The sequence below is a fragment of the Egretta garzetta genome, unplaced genomic scaffold (genome assembly GCF_000687185.1).
Source record: "Egretta garzetta isolate BGI_Z169 unplaced genomic scaffold, ASM68718v1 scaffold163, whole genome shotgun sequence".
NCBI lineage: Eukaryota > Metazoa > Chordata > Aves > Pelecaniformes > Ardeidae > Egretta > Egretta garzetta.
The window spans coordinates 651,281-672,886 of record NW_009259308.1 but is presented as its reverse complement, the minus strand read 5'-3'; the positions used below and the strand labels follow the sequence as shown (position 1 = coordinate 672,886).

The 21,606-nt window shown below is 39.2% G+C and overlaps 1 protein-coding gene across 11 annotated transcripts in view; it reads right to left on the bottom strand.

Annotated features, from left to right (window-relative positions):
* Window positions 1–21,606, bottom strand: part of PTPRC (protein tyrosine phosphatase receptor type C) — a 66,478-nt gene that overhangs the window by 21,700 nt on the left and 23,172 nt on the right. The window contains exons 3-12 of one of the 11 annotated variants that reach the window (XM_035891779.1): window positions 9,478–9,573; window positions 8,557–8,652; window positions 8,172–8,198; window positions 7,600–7,737; window positions 6,721–6,807; window positions 5,392–5,424; window positions 4,359–4,571; window positions 3,683–3,787; window positions 2,704–2,850; window positions 1,110–1,235 (exon numbers count right to left, since the gene is read on the bottom strand). In XM_035891779.1, the coding sequence (XP_035747672.1) occupies window positions 1,110–1,235; window positions 2,704–2,850; window positions 3,683–3,787; window positions 4,359–4,571; window positions 5,392–5,424; window positions 6,721–6,807; window positions 7,600–7,737; window positions 8,172–8,198; window positions 8,557–8,652; window positions 9,478–9,573 (1,068 nt within the window). The remainder of the gene's footprint in view (window positions 1–1,109; window positions 1,236–2,703; window positions 2,851–3,682; window positions 3,788–4,358; window positions 4,572–5,391; window positions 5,425–6,720; window positions 6,808–7,599; window positions 7,738–8,171; window positions 8,199–8,556; window positions 8,653–9,477; window positions 9,574–21,606) is intronic. The other 10 variants (XM_035891780.1, XM_035891784.1, XM_035891781.1 and 7 more) reach the window with 10 other exon arrangements.

Below are 21,606 nucleotides of genomic sequence, written 5' to 3'. Positions count from 1 at the left end.
CTTCTTCTGAGTTCAGCTTGGGAATTAGTGTACAGATGTCAAAAGTCACTCTGCATACCGGGCAAGTCTGTTCTGGTATGATGCAAGACGTGCTTTTGGTAGGGGCAAGCAGGACAGAAAGGAATTGCATGAGAAGCAACATGAGCAAAGCTATTAGCCACACTGCAGCTGGGGCTTTGGTGGCTTGGGGAACTGGGGAGCACTGGCCTTTCCATGTTTCCTTCTGGATGCTTCAGACGTGACCTCCCCACACCCCAGCATACTACCTCAGTCTTCTACATTGGCCAAGCCAGAAACTGGCTTTTGGGTAATGGTCAAATTCACAGCATGGAGAGTGGGAGAGAGTATTTGTATCTGGGGAACACCTAAGCGTGACAGCCGTTGATTCCTAATTCAGTCCAGGTTTACAAAACATGCAGTATGTGAACAGAAAGAATGAATTAATCCAGGACAAGCTTAAACCTGACATATATTTCCTGGAACCATGTATCAGGCTCTTAATTTTCCAAACATCATTTTCCAGTCCTTGTTTTGAAGAAAAGCTCACACCTGGAAAGCATGGTCCCAGTATAACAGATACAGACTTATCCATCTCAATGTAGGGTGACCTAAACCAGCATATCTGAAAAGAATGACGGTTCAGTAGAAGACAACCACCTACCTTTACCTATCTAAACACGTATATGCTAACTGCCATACTTAGGACCCCTGACTTTTACATTGTTGTTACTAAGAAGGCAGGTTCCCATCTTCTCAGAGAATACATTAACCAACTATAGCAGCATATTCTGAGACAGAGCACCATGCTACAAACTGATCAGGCAACTGATGATCTTGTCCTAACTTATTCTTAACACAAAAAGCATGAGAACTGACAGAGTTGTGTCCTGAAATGGCAAACTGAATAACCACATGGTTCAACTGGAACAACCTCAAAGGGAAGAAACTTTAAATGTTTGTATCAAAAAAAAAAAAAAAAAAAAAAAAAGAAAAGAAAAATCAGCAGTTTGAAGAGATTCCAATATGGTTTGACAGTGCATCATGCTTGGTGGTCTGTGAATATTAAAACATGCAATGAATTATTCAGTAATGAAAGGGTATACACTTACCTCTGCCACTGCAGTTCACCCTATAGCCATGTACAGGACCTTTTGAACTGTTACTAGGTGCGTCCCAGCTAACTGTCACATGTGTTTTATAAGATTGTACTGTAAGGTTTTTCGGTTTTTCTGGAGCTGTTGTAAAAGAAAAATAATGGGGAGGGAAGGAAATGTTTGAATGAAAATGCAAAATATTCCTCTTTCTGCCTACTTTGATTGAATTAAATTTCATTGGATACTAAAACAAGATACCAACAAGATGTAATATTTTTTCATAGTCCATTTCATTCAAAGAAATTATACATAAGTGTAAACTGAGTATATGTAAAAGCATCATATTAATTTCATAAATTTAATTAATTCATCACAAGTTAAATACAGCAAAACCACATATTACTAAAATTGTCCAACATTTCCAAATGTTTGATTTCCTCATAATTTTAACAAACTTTATATGTTTGGCCTGAATTTTTATTTGCAGGTTACTTGATTTAGGTTGATTTCCTTTTTAATTCAGAAATAAAAGCTAAGCTATTTCCAAGGACAATGTTTCGGAAAAACACATCATTTTATCTGGAGACATTCTTTACAATCATTGTATCACACCTTGCTTCAAATCAAGAATTTAACACTTGTTTTTGACTAGGCATGCACTTTTTTTTTTTCTTCATTCAAACTTCCTTACATTTGGCCATGTTCATAGAATCATAATCGCTTAGGTTGGAAAAGACTTTTAAGATCATCAAATCCAACCGTTAACCTAACCCTGCCATACCACCACTAAACCATGTCCCTAAGCACCACAGCTACCCGTCTTTTAAATACCTGCAGCAATGGGGACTCAACCACTTCCCTGGGCAACCTGTTCCAATACTTGACAACCCTTTTGGTGAAGAAATTTCTCCTAATATCCAGTCTAAACCTCCCCTGGCACAACTTGGGGCCATTTGCTCTTGTCCTATCACCTGTTACTTGGCAGAAGGGACAAACATCCACCTCGCTACAACCTCCTTTCAGGTAGCTGATAAGGTCTCCCCTCAGCCTCCTTTTCTCCAGGCTAAACAACCCCAAGTTGCCTCAGCTGCTCCTCATAAGACTTGCCCTCTAAACCCTTCAGCAGCTTCATTGCCCTTCTCTGGACATGTTCCAGGACCTCAGTGTCCTTCTTGTAGTGAAGGGCCCAAATCTGAACACAGTAGTCAAGGTGCAGCCTCACCAGTGCCAAGTACTGGGGACAATCACTTCCCTAGTCCTGCTGGCCACACTATTTCTATATACAAGCCAGGATGCTATTTGCCACTTGGCACACTGCTGGCTCATATGTTCTCACTCTCAAAAAAAAAAAACCAAGAAATCAGAATCTCTGAAAGGAGACTGGAAGGCTGAGACTGGGGCCGGAGAGGGAAAGGAAGACAGTGACTGCAGTCAAAGAACAACCACAAGGGCAGGAGACCAGGCAGGAGGAGCTGGCGGAGAACCTGAGAGTGGCCGAGCATGCTGCTCAAAATATATCTTCAACCCCAGGAAACACAGATAGTGGGATTCATAGTAGGGTCTTCCAGAAATATGTGGAACATGAAGCAAAAATAAGCATTACACTTACCACCATAATCTGTCTCAACACAGAAGTGGTGGTTGTGAATCTCTTCGAAAAACTGTACAGTACCAGTGCAGTTGTACTGACGGTTGGGTGATAAAGCATTCAGATATGTACAAGTTGAATTTTCTGTAATGTTTGGGGTCTGTAGATCTACAGGATCGGTAGACACAAAAAGAGTTTTATCAATATTTTCCACAACTCCAAAAGTATATAGTACCATTCTAACTGGAATTTTCTCTACCATACTTATTCAATATATTTTGTAATAAATTATCATAATATTCCAAACAGAAGTGTACAACCTCATCCAATGACTAGGGTTTAGGTTCTCCGACACTAACTTAGTTTGCATAAATCTTTACTTTTCATCAGTAAAGCTCACGTGATCTGACTTTCTAAGAAAACAGCTTCCCCACAGAAATCAAACCATGGCAGAACCATAGAGTGGCTTCTTAACTCTTCAGCTCCCTGAAACCTGAAATCTCCAGACATTCATTTTTCTGGGACACATGAGGACATTCAGCATCCATATCTTCCCTAGCACAGTAGTTCTCTTTGAGCCAGCATCTCCTCAGGCTGGCCGGCACCAAGAGCAGAGAGCCTGGACTCGCTATTCAGGAACCTGCAGAGCCAGCTGCTTGGGTAGTCTACAAGGAATCAGCTCACAGCAGACTCACAGACGCAGGATCTCCAAACTCTCAGCTCCCCTTCAAACCATCAAACAGGACCTCAAAATTTTCAGAAGTTTGCAATTTGCAAAGCTGGTAAACTGAGGAAATGCGCTCTCTGGCTTCAAACTTTTTCCCAGATTTGCCCTGTGTTGGGATGGTAGTCCCCAGCCTGGCAATCCCAGAAATTCTGAACAGCTCAGCCTCAAACTGGGACAATTAATCTAAATCTGCCACTCATCAAAAGACAGCATCAACATTGCTTTTTAAAATAAATAAATAATCAACTTTTAAATATCTTAGGAGTGTCTTACCTTTACAGCTAAGAGTCACATTAGCACATGCAACTGACTTTTGCCAACATACCACTGCAAATGTGCTGTCATTAACCTTAACTTCAAAAGGATTTGTGCTGTTATCTGAAAAGGATTAAGATTATGTAAATGTCACTGTGACATTGGCTATATTGATTCTTTAAATAGCAATTTGTTCTTTTATATTTGTTGACTTGTTCTGCAATACGAAGATACAACTAGCATAGAATAACATACAAAGAATTTAACAAGAAATGGAAAGTAAAAATTGAAAAAGCCTACATGAAATAAAGACAATGCTGGTATTCAAACAATAAATGCAATTTTTAATCCAACACTCTCTTTAGAGAACAAAACATCCAGTATAAATAGTAGTATTCAAGTGCTGGATAGTTTGCTATTGCTAATCATGCTGCATATGGCCAACGTAGTTTAAGTGCCCTGTTTTTCCTTTGCAATAAGAAAATTACATTTTTTTACATCCTACTTTAAGAAAATACTGAGATGTTTTAAGGTGCAACTTCAAAATGCAAAATATCTTGCAAACCAAGCACAAATTATGAAAAACTGTTGTCTGAAAAGAGACAAGAAAAGACTAAGAAATCCAGGAAAGCTGAGTTACTGAACACAAAAAAAAAAAAAAAAAAAAAAAGAAACTACTAAAATATATACCTACCAGGCGGAATACGAAGATATTTGTCCGAGCAATTTCTACCTTTAACTGTAACTCTGTATTCCTTGCATCTCAGAAGTGGTATTGTGCTGGAATTCACATTTATGGTCTTGTTAGGCCCCCAGATAAAATATTCTCTGCTATTTCTGAGATTCGTCAATGTAACGTTAGCCATGTTATTCTGATCTACATTTTGTATGCTGAATTGAATACGATCTAACAGAAAAAGATAAAATAGCAAATAATGATTTTATGAACCAAGCAAATGACAATTTTTAAGAACCATTAAATGTTTTATGGCTCCCCCAGCACCATATGTGTCTTAAGATGTAGAAAATACAGAAACATTAGCTACTCCTTATTCTACTTTTTTTTATTTATTTGTCTTTTACCTTAAAAAATTGTTTAGTCAAAAGAGAAAATTTCCTTTGGAAAATATTCTTTTAAATAATCCTCTAGTTAGGAAACCTAAAGAATTAAAAAGATGAACATTCCAGAAACAGATTTGCATTAATTTAAGATGTCAGTTCAATGTGAAAGACTTTGTTTTGACATATTGAATAATTTCTTTGAAAAGAAATTTCAAATATTCTTCTTCAAAGTGTTTCACAACCATCTAGTAAATAACGGCTGTAGACTATTCCTGCAAATTAGCAAGGAGAGGTCTCTAACTCTGAAGAGAGGTAAACTAATATCCAAACTTTATTTTTCCTTTAGCTATGAATTGTAGTTCACAGCATGTGATTATCAGCATGATGGGGAAAAATTAAGAAAGCCTAAAAAAGATCTGCAGGCAGATCTTTTCTGCAGGCCTGATATGAACAGCCGAGTGCAGGGCAATTTAACAGAACTGTAAACAGAGATGAGAAGACCAGAAATGTTAATAACTTTGATCCTACTCTTCCAGAATTGGAAGACAGTTTATAAAAGAACCTGAGATGCTAACTGAACAGTTTTACTGATCAGTTTTCTGTATTTAAGTTTACTGATTTGCACAAATTTCAGAACTGAGAAAAATAAGGGGTTTGGTTCTTACCACAAGGGTCTTCAGTTGTTGTCATGGAAGAACCTATAAGAAAAGAAAACAAAATAAAGGTGTAGCTCAGCAGGTTTGGGGTTTTTTCATAGAGCATTGGAGGAGGGTGACTGGTACTGCCCCAAACTCTTTATTCAATATGTTCAATACAAGTAATTGCGTTTAGCACTCCACTCACATTTGAGAAAAGGAAGAAAACATAAGCTACATGTAACACCATTTTTTAACTAGTTATTTTAGGGATCATGTGTCTTTCACCATTTTTCAATGACATCACTGACTACAAATCAATCTGGTTATTAATAACACTTCTGCATAGAAAGTTACACAAGAATATTCCAAAATCACACATTCTTATAGCAGTATGATTAGCTATAGCAGTTTCCCGAGATAAGTACACTGTGGAATGGCTAAATGAACAGTATCCAATGTCACTAAAGAAACAAAATTTACCTACTTTTTGTGCAGCTACTCTTACCTTTGGAAAGAGATTTATGCAACAGTACAGATCATTGTATAACTATTTTTACACTGAAATACCCAAAAGAAATTACGAGCTGGTATTTAGAAAACCTGTATGGAAGCCTGAAAGAAGAACTTCAGCCTGAAAACAATTACATAAAATATCTCTCCAGGCTGGGAATCATCTGGCTGAGTAGTGCCCCTAGAGACAGGGTAAACTGAGAGAGTCCAGTGGAGAGTTACCAAGATGGTTAAGGGCAGAAGATCCACAAGTCAAAGCTAAGCTCAGTCTGTCAACGAGCTGACAGCAGCCTACAGCTACTTGAAGGGCAGTTACAAAGATGGTAAGAGTTCAACTCCTGGATGTACTTTGCTCAAGCACACACATATTTTTCTGACCTGAATAATTTCTTACAGCTCAATTGCAATAATAATGCGCGTAAGTGCTTGCAATATTAGATCCCAAGAAAACATTAATGCCGAGTGAAACAGAAGGGAAGCCACCAGAAAACAGAGAAGCATACAGATCTGTGGATGTATTCGTAGCTTTTTGCTGCTTGGGCAAATTTCTGTGAATATCAAGAGGAGTACTGACACAGTAATTGACAGATTTACCCTCCTAGTATGCCACTATATGGAAATAATTGCTATTTTTCACTTGCTTGACAAGTAGCAAATCTGGTATCTTTAATATTACTCATGAACTATTAATAAGATTCTTAAAAACACCCTTAAGTTTAATGCAGTTGTATGCCTAAATTGTATGTTTAACTTTGATAAAAGAAATTCAGAACAAATTCTCTCATTCTAACACATTTTCCGTGCTTGCAGTATCATAATTGCGATAACTGTGTGCAAGTTTGTCACCTATTGTGAGAGTGGGGGTGATCCCAGTGTTTGTTGGCGTGCTGACTGGTGAGGTGGTGCTGTGCAAGGTTGTTGAATTGTAATCATCTGTAAGGAAATAAACAACATATCAGCATTAAAAATTAAAATTCATTATTTCATATGGCCATGTCATCAGAAATGTGTTATATTATAGCCCTTCTCTGCTTTTTTTTTTTTTATTTCTGGGATTTTTGCAATTTAGAGAAGACTGCTGAAAGAAAAATGATGTTAATATATCAAATAAGACAGAAAATTATTATTTAAATAGAAAGCAAGATTTTAGGACTATACCACTTACTAATAGATCTTGCAATGTACAAGAACAATTTTTTGGTCATTATTTAGGCATAATCCAGGATGGAGTCAACATCAAAATGTCATTAATAATTGTGAACTGGGAAAAACTAAAACATTTTCCTATGTTCTTACAGTAAAACACAGTTATGGGTAGTGCTTGTGCTCCTTCAGAAACAAGCACTCCAGCAGTGTTCGTTTGCTCACTGTATTACTTGCTATATCTCAGTATTCACCTCCCTGCTTATAAATCACTGACAGGTTTCTACATTCTCTTTTAGGTCCATTCCTATTGCTCTTGCTTTGGCAACAGCCTTGTTGACAGCAGCTGGCATTTTGATCCTACTGTGATGACTACAAGACTTGGCCATCAGATACCAGATCCTAGAAATAATTCTGGTATTCCCACTACGCCAAATTTCATATACCTTTTCTATCTGATGAACGATAAGATGGAAAAGGCTACCCTGAGGCTGAATTACTTAGTTTTCCCCTGCAGTAATTATTTAGTTTTCCCCTACAGTTCAGAGAGCAGCGAGCGGCACCTAAAGGAAGACAGCAAACCTGATGAAGCATTCTTGAAGGCAATGGGAGTGCGTGTGGTGAGGGCAGCAGTGCTGCTGAGTGTTGGGTTGCTGAGTCCCATGGCAGGGACGGAGCCTGCGTGCGTGGGGAGGTATGGGCTGTCTGCAGGAGAGACACCTGTGGTGAGAGGTACAGCAGTTTCGTTAATGCTTCAGAGGCTGCCCAGTCAAGGAGGGACACAACACAGGACTGCTATGATGGAGCACTCTTGTACTGAGGCACTGGGAATTCATTAGTAAGCAAAGGCACACAAACCCCTCAAAGTGTTAGGGCGTCCAATAGATGTCAGCTGAACATCCAGTAAGTATAACCCCTTTTGGCGCTGACTGCACCTCTTTCAAGGTAAATGTGTTTTAAAATATACTCAAATTCATGACTCAAAACCAGACTTGTCTGATATTCTTGCCTCTTAAGACAGCATATTTCATTTTATTGGGCTGAATAAAAAGGCATTACACACTCTGCAAGATAACTTGCACAGGAAAAGGAAAGAAGAAATGATCATAAAAAAAATCAATGCAGTTCTGTCATGTAAATTAAAAGTTTCTTACCAGGTGTAGTTGCTGTTGGCTCATCTCCTTGAAAACAGAAAGAGAGAGAGAAAGCATAAATTAAACTTCCAAGGAATTAAACACAGTCATATGTCAAAAATATAAAAAGAAACATTCTTTCCTCCCAACTATTGGCTGAGCTTTCCCCAGGGAATTACACATTCTTAAGTAATATTTAGTGGCATGTAGCAACAACCAGACCCCTGAAATATCAAGCATATGATTTGCGGACTGATATTGCCCACATTAAAAATCACTTTTCCTTGAGCCAGGAGTCTGTGCTGTGCAGGTTGAGGGATAGAGATAGCATCAGGAAGGCTGCAGTGGATGCCAATTCAGCTGAAACAGAAGAGCAGCAATGCCACGGTCACGAATTCACCGTTACCTTCAGCAGTGCCTGGAGGTGAGAGTGCTGTGGAGCGTGCAGGTGGAGATGACATAAGAGAGGGAGAGCTGCCGTTTGCTACATTTTCATCTCCTGCTGCAGTGGGGAAAAAATATCATCAGGTGAGCAATGCATGAAAGTGAGAACCTCATTGCAAGCAGAAAGGCTGCCAGGTGCTCTCTGAATTACATTTCTTCCTCCAGCACTGGCAAAAAGAAAACATTTACATTGCTCTCCGGTTCTTGCACAGTCTGTGCAATACATCTGCTTGGATTTATTGCAGGAGCATGGCTTGCAATTAGGTCTGCAAGACCACTAATTCCAATTTCCCACCAATTTGCCTGGGATGCCTTTGTGATGAAGAGATTTGATCATCCTTAAGCAAGGTGTGGGGGATGCACTGATTTGAGTTGTTTGAAAACACCAGCTAAAGGGGGTGAATTACTGTGCAGCTTGCAAAAAGCCCAGACCGATTGGAGTGGGTTTGGTTTGTGTTGTTGACCCAGGAAGGACCCTCTTCCCACAATCATTAAATACTGCTGTGGTGCCCAAGGAGCTCTGCATGAATCGCAGGAAAGTGCCACTCTGACAGCTCAGCACGAAACTCTCATCGGAAAACTCAAGGGGAAGAGGTGTCCATAAGGAAAACATGAATTCGTAACAACAGCATGTTACAGCTTGAATTCTAATCACTTTCTTCAAAAAGCGTGTTTCAAATACCCACCTTTGATTTAATAAAAAAAACTAAATGTGTCCTCATCACATAAACAAATGTTGCTGTAATATAATTGACCTCAGACAACATAAATCACCACATTGCTTTAACAGTGATGGTATTAAACAATGTATGATAGAAGTAGATGCCCATTCGGCTAAAACAGGAGAAAATCAGCAGTGCCGCAGTCCTGAATTCACCGTTACCTTCAGCAGTGCCTGGAGGTGAGAGTGATGTGGAGCGTGCAGGTGGAGGTGACGTAAGGGAGGGAGAGCTGGTTTTTGCCACATTTTCATCTCCTGCTGCACAGTGGGGAAAAAATATCATCAGGTGAGCAATGCATGAAGGTGAGAAGTTCATTTACAGTAGAAAAAGGCCAATGGTTTGTATGGCTTTCTCTGAACCATGATTCTCAGAACAGATTTGACTGGAGTATACTTAAATGTTTTCATGTTTAACAACCTATTTTGCAATACCAAAAGCTAAAACCCTCGAAGTCTTTCGCATTGTCACACAGCAGTGTATACAAGTACACACAATATCAACAAATAGAGGGTGACTTTTTCTGAATGAAGAATGGTTTTATTGCTAAGAAGAGATATCAGCACTAATTCTGCCTGCGGTCAATAAAAATCCTACCTGTCTATAATCCTCACTATGGAAGAGCTGGAAAGCCAAGCCACAGCATTCCTGAAAGCCGTTTATTTTCCCTAATATTTATTTCTAAATGGCAGCACCCTTCCTGGACCATCCTTCTGGTATTTAAGAATCTGTCCAAATAACTCTTATCTCCAAGTTATAAATTACTCCCTGACTTGAGCTGGGAGCTATGATCTTTTTGCACCTATAAAAACAAGCCTCATTTTTACACTCTGCTTTGAAATCCTGACCCAAAACATTTTGTATTTGTGTAATGTGAAATTTCTGTTCTGAGAAAGAGAGACAAAAATAAATGGCAACGGTGGGAACCATGAGTCTGTTCTTATCACTGCATCTTTTACTCTTCTTGAGGATTAGAAGCTTCCACTTTGGCACAAGAATCCTGAAAGCTATCCTGAAAGCACGCCTGTTCCCTTAAGGCATCACTCTCTAACATAGCCTGCTATGCTTTCAGCAAGGAACAAGCTTCCACTTGTTCACACGTTCCTTGCTAGGACTGTCCACAAACTTGCATCAGCCTGTTTTGTTCTTCCTTTCTCTCCCTTTTTCTTCTATGTGTTTCCCACTATGTTTATTTCCTGTTGGGTTTTTGGTGGGGTTTTTTTTTGGCATGCGTGTTTTTCAGACAGTACTTCACTGTTTATAATTTCTCTGTTACTTCAGCTTCCCTATACACTACTTCACAACTGTTGTGGCTCTACTCTTTTGAAAAATAAATTCCTTCCATGTTTAAAACAAAAATCCAGGGCTATGTGAAAAAAACTTCAATAGTTATGAAGAATACATGTTCTGTTGCCCTGTTCATGTGCCAGGGTCAAACCCATGTCTCTCATCTCTGACACAGAAAGCTCAACGTAGGCAGATCTCCCGGGACCCCAAAGATCTTCTCCTTATCGACCCAACAAGCAACAGCATGCATGTTGGCTGCTCAATAGCAACAATGGATTCTGCATCCCACATGAACAGTTCAGAAGACCAACAACAGCCATTAAAAAAACATGCCCAGTGACGACAAAGTCACCTGTGGAGAGAGAGAAATTTCTTTATGCTCACAACTGCCATGAAATGTGCATAAGCCATGATATAAAAATTAATGTAAACAAAAGCTAATATCTTGCAAGTACTTTCCTAGTGAGCAGTTGAATTCATTGTGGTATGTACATTATTCAAGATCTGTTCCTACAAATTAAAATTTGGAAAAAGCCAGCAGTCAGGTATTTTAAAGACAAAGTATCAACAGAAGTCAAATGAAACTCAGTAATGCAGAACTAGCTCCTTCATTCTTCATGTATAGAAGTGGGGAGGTGTGTTGCCTAAAATCTGGTCCAGGACATGAGCGTATGGGCCTGCCTATAGTTTGTCTGAAATCATGTGAAACTGTCAAAATAAAATTGCTCTTAATTGTAAGAATATAATCTATAAAAAAATGTAGTAGACTGACAACAGACTGAATAACATGGGTTTAGAAGCCACTGTATCAGCTCTAGGATGTTAACCCGTTTATCTATATATATATCCACTGAAAGACAGGATCACGTATACTTTTCAGAGGTACAGAATGTTAGCAGATGAAGCTTCCTAACCTGAGAGATGTTACAGATAAGAAACAAAAATACAGATGATGGTTTGACCTATCAAGGTACCTCCAGCACCTGAAATCTCCATTAAGAACTGGAACATTTATTAACAGCAAATGTATATATTAAACTGCAAAGGAACCTTTTAAAAGCTAAAATTTATATTCATTCATATTCATATTTGCCATGAGCACTTAATTTTCAATGTATCTTCATGTTTTCAAAGTTAGTGTTTGAAAGCAGGTAGTTGGTCACTCTAAATTGGCTTATCAGCTGAAGAATCAATTATTCCGCCTCCTTCCCAAACTGTACTTTGGTTCAGCACATTTAATATACCTCAAACCCAAAATTAACTTTCTGTGAGCATCTACACAGATCAACTTGCACTTAAATAACCATTTCCAAGAAAAGAATAAACGGACTTTCACAAAAAGTCCTAATGAAACTCTGCTCAGAGATTAGTGATACATTTAGAAATATTTTTAGCTTATTTACTGATCTCTAATACAAACATGATGGAGACAAATATATATATTTCAAGATTCCCTCTTCCACATGAAGTAAGATAATATGAGCAAGACAGGGGTCATAAGGTTGTCACAGTGCTGTATGTCTGGTTGCCTCATTCACTTCCTTAAGATTCCTGTAAAAGTAATTTTCCCCATCCTCTTCGTTGTAAAGCTAGGAATAATACTACTAGCTTAAACATAGCATGAGGTTTAATGCTCACTCACGGTGACAGACATTACACGTAATCATAGAACTCGAGGTTGGAAGTGACCTCAAGTGGTCATCTAGTCCAACTGCCAAGCTCAGGCTAGTGTCAACTAGAGCAGATCACTTCTTAAACCACTTTGGAAAATAACAGTCCTTGATTGACCTTTTTTCCCCTCCAAATAAACACTGGCATTTTAACAGAATTTCATGGCAGGTTTATGTCCTTCTAAGCATTTTAAAGGTCTCCTGCTTTTCTATGATTCTCTTCTACGATATGATTCATTATAGCAATGAAATAGGATGCAGTGGAAAAGAATTCAATAGGTGGCACCAGAACACTAAAAAACTCTCCTCAAACAGCAAAGCAGATACATTTCCCCATTTAACCTTATTGAAAGATGCTAGGTAAACTGAAGGAAAATGAAGAAGGATCCCAACACACCAGACTCCGTTACTCCAATATTAAATAGGCATATTGCTACAATTAATTTATTTTTCCTAAAATGTCCCACATTAACAAATATGTCTGAGCTAACCTTGGGTTAAGAAAGTTAACCTCAAAGTCAAAACCGTCTGCTCATGTTTATATTCTAAAACATATCTCTGGAATCTTAGAATATTTTTAAAATGTAATAATGATATCCAACCCCCAAAACACATGCCGTGTGGTATGAAAGCCTGATGCAAGTTGATCTGGGTTTAAATAGGAACATATCCCAAACCTTTTCTCAAATCTTAAACTGCATCCAGCTATAAGACATTTTTAAGATGTGCAGCATAGGCTCAGATAACCCAAGTGGAAGAACTGAAGTATACAAAAAGCTCCTACCACTGAAGTAACTTTTCTAAACTTCCCTTTCCCTTCTCTTGATTTGGCCATTTGGATCAGATCTGGCCTTAGTCAGGTGCCCTGCAAAAAGATACAACCAGCATATCCCACAGGGAGATGGGAGCTTGGCTAGTCGCTTTCGTTCCCTTTCCTCTTACTACCAGTTGGCAGACAGAGCGCAGCTGCCGCTTTAAAGAAAGGTTTTAGATGGGGTGACAGGCTGCCAACAAAATACACCTAAACCAGATGAGCCGATCACCCTTTCTACTGAAGGCTTAAAGACATACAGGCCCTAGGAGTGGAACATGGACTACCGCATTTTGAAGAAACCTTTCAATGTTCAACAAGAAGAGTAAATGGAAAAACTGTGAAAGAAACCAGGCCGCGAAAAAAAAAGCCAAACACTTCAAACCCCAAGGACAGCAGGCTGTACAGGTCACATTTGGAGGTACAGGAGCTGCTATATCACCACTGCAGTTGTGACTCTGCACTTGCTGCAGTGAACTGTGGTCATACCTGTGTAAGAAGTTACTGCTTGCCGCTGTCCTCTCAGGAAAGAGAATAAAGTGAAAATGCTTTCCACTTGGCAGGACCAAGCGACTCAACAGAGAACTCAGACCTAGGATATGTTAAAAGACACTGTGTTCCCAGTAAGTCCAGTCTTAAAAGCGTCCAATGTGGCGGAGTCAACCACTTCCCTGGGGAGGTTATTCCAATGGTGGACTGTTCTCATGGTGAAAAATTTCCCTCTCTTGAATTGGAATCTCCCCAAGAGCAATTTGTGTCCATTCCCCCTTGCCCTCTCCATGTGACATCTCTTTTGCATGCCGGTAGCTCAGGCAAGTGCTGCAGTATTGCATTTCATGATACACACAGCATAGAGAAATGTGGAAAGGAGGATCCCTTTCTGCTAATAGTGCATTTGGTGTTTTATCTAGCGTGGTACCACACCAGCTAGCTCTTCGCATCCAGCTGCACTCCGCATGTCTTTGCCAGACCTGGGGAGGGGACAGAGGAAGTAATCCTTCCTCTCAGCCTCATGTCTGCAAAACCATTAGCAGCCAGGTTTTTCTGCCAGGAAAAATGCTTAGTGATTCCGCAGAGCTGCTGCCCTTTTCCCAGGATCTCTCCACCCTTCAGCATATTGGGCAGGCACCACCAACCCCCACCGAGCAGCACTTCACACAAAGCAGCTAGTCTAGGTCAAGATTCTGTCTTCCCTCTTTTTACAGCTGAACAGCACTGCTTCATCAGAGCTCTTCACATCTGCACAGAAAGCAACAGGATGTGGTCTACTTCTTCAGATGGAGTAAAGCTCTTTGAGGGGGTCTTCTAGCAAACAGCACAGACATTAGTCAGCTCCACTGCAAGCCAATACTAAATTGCAAAAAAAGAACAGTTCCTGGTGGGAGGTGAAGGGTGAGTAAGGCAAGGAGCCTTACAAAATGCTGCCAGCCGCCCTTCTTTGATTTATTTTTAAACTTCAAGTGGGATAGGATGTAATTCACACCTACTTTAAGGCTCCCTTGCGCTGCCAGAACCAGCTAAAGGGACCTTAAAGTAAATGAGCATCAGGGCCAGAGATGTTACTGCTTCTTTTTGCTGCAAACACGAAATAAAGGGACCTGTTGCTACTTTATAAATAGATCTGGGCAGACCTATGAATAGGCTAGCAAAAACTTAAACATCTGAGTAATTCTATACCACAGAGGACCCCTCAAATTTTATAGGTAGGATCATGTGTGCTGAAGTGCTTTCATAATCACAGACTGCAGAATTACACTTTATTCTTTATCACTAAGTCTGGCAAAGAAAAAAAAAGACAAAAACCTGTTCCCAGTTTCTGGACAAACTGCTGCTTTTTGAAAATTGATGAAAAGAACACTATATAAAGTTCACATTAAAAATATGTGAAATTTTGTATGCTTCAAGTAAAAAAACAACTTAATCATTTGAGTTTAACATGTAGAAACTTCTCAGGTAATTGGGACATTTCAGAGGGTCCTAAAAAAATGCTTACATATTTGGTCATTGAAAACGCAGCCACGAAATCACTTCAAAGTAATCCATAATCTAACTGGTAAAAATCTTCATAGCACTACAACAATCATAAGAATGCTATACATTTACTGTAGCTGAGAATTAAAACTAAATAAATATTAGAATTTCTATTCCCACAGGCAATATTTACAATATATATTTTCACCAGAAATTAGGAATAAAAATTTGAAACCGCAAATTTTAATTTAACAGAAATTCTAAAATGTTTTGATTGAGAAATGCCAATTGTTTCCTTTTGGCATCAGGATGTAACATTCATTCTGACTCCTCAAAATGGTAATTGAAATAGTTTCCATTTGAATTTCTCAAAATATTTCCTTTTATACAATTTCATTAATAATTGCCCCCCATAGTGGCTCCTTAACATACTGCAATCATCACCTAAGAGCCTGACCCTGTCACTCTTACCTACCACCTTTAATCTTTGGTTAAAGTATATATCTGGGGAGCCAAAGGCTTTTTCTTTCCCAAGATATGATAGCATGTGGCTTTTTTTTTAAATAAAAATTAACCTTTGAAATTAATGTTTGTTCTTAGTTCCCAACATCTATGATCCTCTCCTTGCTGTCCAGCTTCCAGGATGGGAGTGGTCTCTCTCCTTCTGAATCTCAGAGTCAGCTATAAGCAATTAAGCAACATCTACAGCATTGGAGAAGGCGAAAAATTCAAATTAACCAGCAATCAAGTCCAAGGGCAGCAGCCAGAAGAAAGAGATGGAATTAAGAAGAATTTATAGGTGGCAGATAGAAGGAGGAAGACAATGTTGCAGGCTGAGGAAAGAGGATGAAGTACAAACATCAAAGTCAACATTCACCAGCTAAAATAAATTAATACCAAGCATAACTTCTGCTAACATACAGAGCCTGTCTTAAGGAAAGGATAAGAAGAAAAGCACAAGAAAAATACTGAAATAGGTTATTTTCCTCAACTAACCTGATATCAAATGAAATATTTCTGACCATTTAAAAAAAAAAAAAAGGAATTTTCTGATTCTGATTTTGCAAATTAAATTTAAGAGTTTAGTTTTTTCAGAGAAAAATAAAATCACAGAAAAAAACAGAAATGTCCCTCAGGAAATACTAATTTCATGGAACAACAATGGTTACCAATGAGATCTAGACTTTCTCGCAACCATAAACCCAAAGTAGAACCAAAACTAAAAGCAGCGCTTCAAATACTTTTTGCCACATACGCAGTTCTTGCAAACTTAAAATAAATATCCAGGAGTATTGTGTATTTAGCAGGCAGAAGGAAGGCATTTCTCTCAATTGCACTGCTCTTTAAATGACATCCTCAGTCTTCATAGGACGACTTTAACTACAGTAACCCACTTGTTCGACTACAGCTAACGACACCTTTGCTGCTCTGTGGTTTCTCTCATGCTGTTTACTTCTGTTTTTCTTCTACAGAACCGTACCCAAAAGGAAGAGGGTGCAGCATACTGTGGTTTAGAGCTTAAGTGCTTCCAAATGGTGAAACTGAGTTACCATAGCACCCACATGCTCAAGCAATCAGACCTATCTTAGTGCTAAACCACAACTTCTCTAGTGCAGTCATGAAATTTCCCTATTAAACTCCTTTTCGCCAAATTTGCATTTGTAATTATTTTTAGTTGTACAGGTTCATTAAGATGATACAGTGGGGGGTGGCAATCTTTGGGATCATCCAGGCTGCTTTGCAGGGAGTACTTGTCACTGCGTGAATTATCTGCAAGAGAGAAGAATATCAAACCCCCATGTAACAGTTACTTCAACTGTGAAATGCCAACTACTGTCCACAGTCCTTAAGAAACACCTATACACATTGGCTGTGATATTTGCTTGGCAATTTTGTGCTACATGCAAAAGAAAATCTGTGTTAGTCTGTTAATGTTTGCTTTGCCTTTTGTATATTTTCAGTATTTGTGCATGTGTGAGGTCAAGAGGCAGACTCACGTTGATACCATCCTAAACTTGTTTGTCATCAAGGGCCAGTCCCTAACTTTAGTTATGACTTTTCTACCTTGCTGTATGTTCCTTGATCTTTCTTTCCAACACCTACCATGAGCAGAAAGAAACTCCTCTTCCTCCATACTGCTCTGCTTAATGATACCAGCAGGCTGGTTCTGGATTTGCTGAACGCACATTGTTTATGGCAATCAGAAGGAGGACAGAACACGCAGCTATTACATTGTCCTCTCAATTCCTACTCCCATGTTTTTGCAATTGCCACTTCTATTGGTCCTGGGAAGCTACTGAGCACAGCTCAGTTCTCAAGAGTTTTGAGCAGAAAACGAGGCTGCAGCTGAGAACTGACTGACTTGGTAAGAGTGTGAGGTAGGGGCAAACTTTGTCATCTCAGACTATCTCATTGGACCATGGTTTACTTAAATGTCTGACTTGCTTCTCTATCTACCTCTAAGTTCCTTCAAGATAAAAGCACTATCTGGTATTGTAGATCTCTTCCTGACTGCACGTTACTTTTTACATAATGTAGCTAGCAACAGAAAATGGATACTTTGCTCTGCAAAACAGAAACAACTTAGAAATATTTCTCTAAACTATCTTTAATCAGTTCAAATATCAAACCATAAACAGTTTATTACTGTTTGAATAGCAGCATTTTAGCCACTGGTAATATAAAGCCTGTTGAAATCAGAAATATCTCATCTATTAGCATGAAGTCCTTGGATCAACAGCTCTGTACAGGCTGAGAGCATTAATTCAGCGGGGACTCTAATCAGTGATTTTCAAAAAGATGCAGCCAGTGATTTTTGAAAATAAATGAACGTTTCTTTCAAGAAATGGCATATGTCTATGAGCTTTTCCTCTTTTGTAATAATATTTTTCTCTGATCTGTTGCTATGTTAAAGACCCAAACAAAAATAGCTAACTGGCTTGGGGGTGCTGAGGGAGGAGTGCAGATGAGAGAGATAAATAGTTGATACTCAGGTGCTCTGAACATCTATGTCTCCAACTGACATCACCTGGATTTGCAAATACTAAGCTTTCCTGCAAAATAGGATCAAAGCACAATCAAAAATGGGAAGAAAACACATGGGCTCTGAAGAGAGACCATAAAATTTCCTTTAATCTTTTTATTTTCTTTTTTAACCTTAGATGCATGTTGTATTCTGAGCCAGAAAAGAGTTTTAGATGGAAATCTGACTTTCAAGGTGAGGTTGCTTCCTCTTAATTTAATTTTATTTATAATGCAGAAATATCAGTATTCCTCAATCACAACCATAATTGCTTGTTGCTATATTCTATGGATGCTATGTATAAGACAACTTATGCCTGGAAAGGTTTCAGTCAGACAAAATAGAAAAAAGGAAAGGTACATTTCCAGTGTTACAAAGGGAATATTAAGATTAAAAAGCAAACCAACCAACCAACCACATGAGACAGGCATTCACAAATTCTTAGGAAAAGTCTATGCTACAAACAGGATCCCCAAACAACAATCTGGTGCTGAATAAATTCACAAACCCATCATTTTACTACCAAAAATGGTGAGTCCCTAGTGGTTTTTATGCATTGCAGATTTTATTTTTTTTTTTTAATGAAAAAGGACATATAAAGGTATCACATGAATGCCATAGCTTCACCTTTGCTGAGGGCAGGGCAAGCAGTGCTGAGTGGTGGCAAACAGCCCCACGCCAGCAAGCCCAGAGTGTCCACAGACCAGAACCACAGAGCAACAATCCACCAGAACGCAACGCTCAATACTGCTGCAAAGGTGTAGCGGGGTGTTCCTGGGGGCTGCTCTGACAGCACCTGGCTATCGAGACCAGCAGGGGCTGGGGACAGCCTAGAGCCCCACAGGTCTTTCCAAAGCTGCAGTCACAGAATACCTCTGATTTAGTGACACAGGCAAACACACAGGCGGTAGCTGCACTGATCTTGCAGGACAGTGCTTCCCCTCACCAAGGTGAAGCTCCCACTAATTCCTTATTGCTGCAGAAATCACACATTTCAGACAGTGTCCTGAATACAAATTTTCTCACACTTGCAGGAGATGCCAAGTGGCTCATCAGAGTGGTGATGAGAGGACTGCAGTGATGTTTGCTACTGCTGCAGCATCCCTGTTACAGACTCCAAGGCTGGGGCTGCTGTCTTTGAAGAGAACAGGTCCCATGGTTCAGACAAGCACACTGGAGTCAGAGTGAGGATTTTCTCTCAGGAATGACATGAGTGTTTAATTGAATTCTCTGATGATTGTGCAGTTCAGCCTTAAAGAAAACTAGCTGCCTTATTCCACAGCAGAGGAATGCACATACCTCCAGCGTGCAGCCCTGGGTTTCACTGTGCTCAGTTACTCTGCCTGTACAGCCCCAGCCTTTGAAAGATCCTTAACTACAGCAGAGGGGCACAAATCAGAATAAAGATGTGGTTATAGCAAACCGTCCACAAAAATTTCATTTTCCAGTGATCTGTCATTTGTATTTCTACAGCTCCTTGCTCCAAGCTTAACAGGACCCACAGCAGTCCCTATTGCTCCATGAGCCTCACATCTGTCCCAACCTCACATCTCCAAGCAGCAATGCTCTAAACTATCCTGTTAGTCTCAGTCATCTGCCATGACCCAGATTTCTTTCAGCATTAAGTGAAGATCCTAACCAGCACTGGCTGATAGACATCTAGCTTCTGTTGCTTAAAAGGACAGAGAGTACAGATGGGAAAAAAATCAGCCAGCTCAGTGGAGAACCATTCCCATACCAACTCTGCCTCCTGGGTAGCTTCCTCACCCTCCCGGGGCTGCCAGCTACAGCCAGCAAACTCTTTTTGTTTCAAGGGAGAGTGATTTTACTTGTATACTATCCTGATTTTTTTTCCTTCAGATATTCAGGCCAGAAATGATCAGAATTAAATATCATGCATCAAATATGCTACTGAATAACATTTTTGTTGTTCATAAAATATTGTGACAAACAGTATTCACTGATCAACAGCTAAATCAACTATATACTTGGTTAGGGTACAATTTAAAACACAGTAAAATATACACACAAAATGTTGATAGGAAGCATCATCTAAGGGTCAGATTCTACCACCATTACTCATGCACAAGTAATTTGAAAAGTAAATCATTCAGTGAAGCATATCAATATCTTTTAGAAAAACTGCCCGTTAAAAATTATTTTTATATATTTCCTATATAAACTAACATGGAATCATTCTTTTTTTATTGAAAAGCAAAAATTACCAGTATTTACATTAATCAAAATGTCCTGTATTTAGTATATAGCCTGAAATCCATCTTGTACTCAGCCAGCATGAGGAAAGTTGGGACTGTGACCAAGTCCTACCCAGGGATTCCACATTTTACTACTGTGTGAGTGGTCGGACGTACCCTCTATCTCTGTGCCTCTGAAATATCCCCTGCGAAGTGGAGATAACGGCACTATTCTACTACACTGGCACACTGCAATTAGAAATTCATTAAAAATTATGAAGTTTCCAGGCAAGGGATCTGAAAGTGCTATAAAAAACAATACGCTCACATCCGTCTGATTGCATAAACAGGAACAGTCGTAGGGCTGCAAAGAGAGAAAGTCCTAGAACTTGAGCTCCCCAGAATGCCGTGCACGCACATACAAAAGCCCCTCGCTATCTCAAAATGTGGATTGCAAAACCTGGGCTCTGGCCCTTCAGAGAAGCTGAGCCAGTGCTATCCAGAAGGGACCTGTGCTTCATGTCATGCCAGAAGTAACGATCAACAGATTTCAGAAGAGAGCTGAGCATGCACAACTCCTCCTGAATTCAACAAAAACTTAAAGTGAAAGCAGTACTTCAATTGCCTCCTTTATTTATCTTTTGAAAATCAGATCATCTGTTTTGGTGCCCAACTCTGGACAGTTACCCTGCATTATAAATGTGTCCTTTTTTCCCTCCTTTTCTATTTGCTACTTTCATTATAACACACATGACACATAAACCCCAACTTGAACTAACAATCTATCTGATAATCATAAGCAAAAAGAGGGTAAAACAGTTCATCTGATTTTGCTTTAAATCCTGTGCTGATCATTCTTTTCTGAAAGACAGTGTATGCTGAACATTGCAGGAGATGAAAATAAAGGCTCAGAATGGAGGACTCCAGTCTGCTCACAGGGATTCTGGTGTCCCATGTTCCAGCAAAGAACCTGAGAAATCTAAAGCTCATGTTCCTCAGGATTTGGACAAGACTAATTTCAGTATCGCTTTAAATAATTCAAGGCAAAAGGAACATAAACAGCCTATACTTCCATCTTTTGTATGTAGCAAACAATTTCCATTAGCCTTTCATAAATGTTTTCCTTTTTTTCCATTTTTATTACAATTTTTTATTCTAAAAATATTAAGTGAGCAGTCTGGGAAAGAAAAGTAAAATCAAAGGTACTAGATAAAGATTCTAGACAAGAATTTAGGAAAAGAATTTTATGGACCTTTCAAAGTATAGGGACCCAGGGAAAGCCCTCAGGCCAAAGCAAAGAGAACATCCAATTTCATGCTCCAAATAATTTTACACTC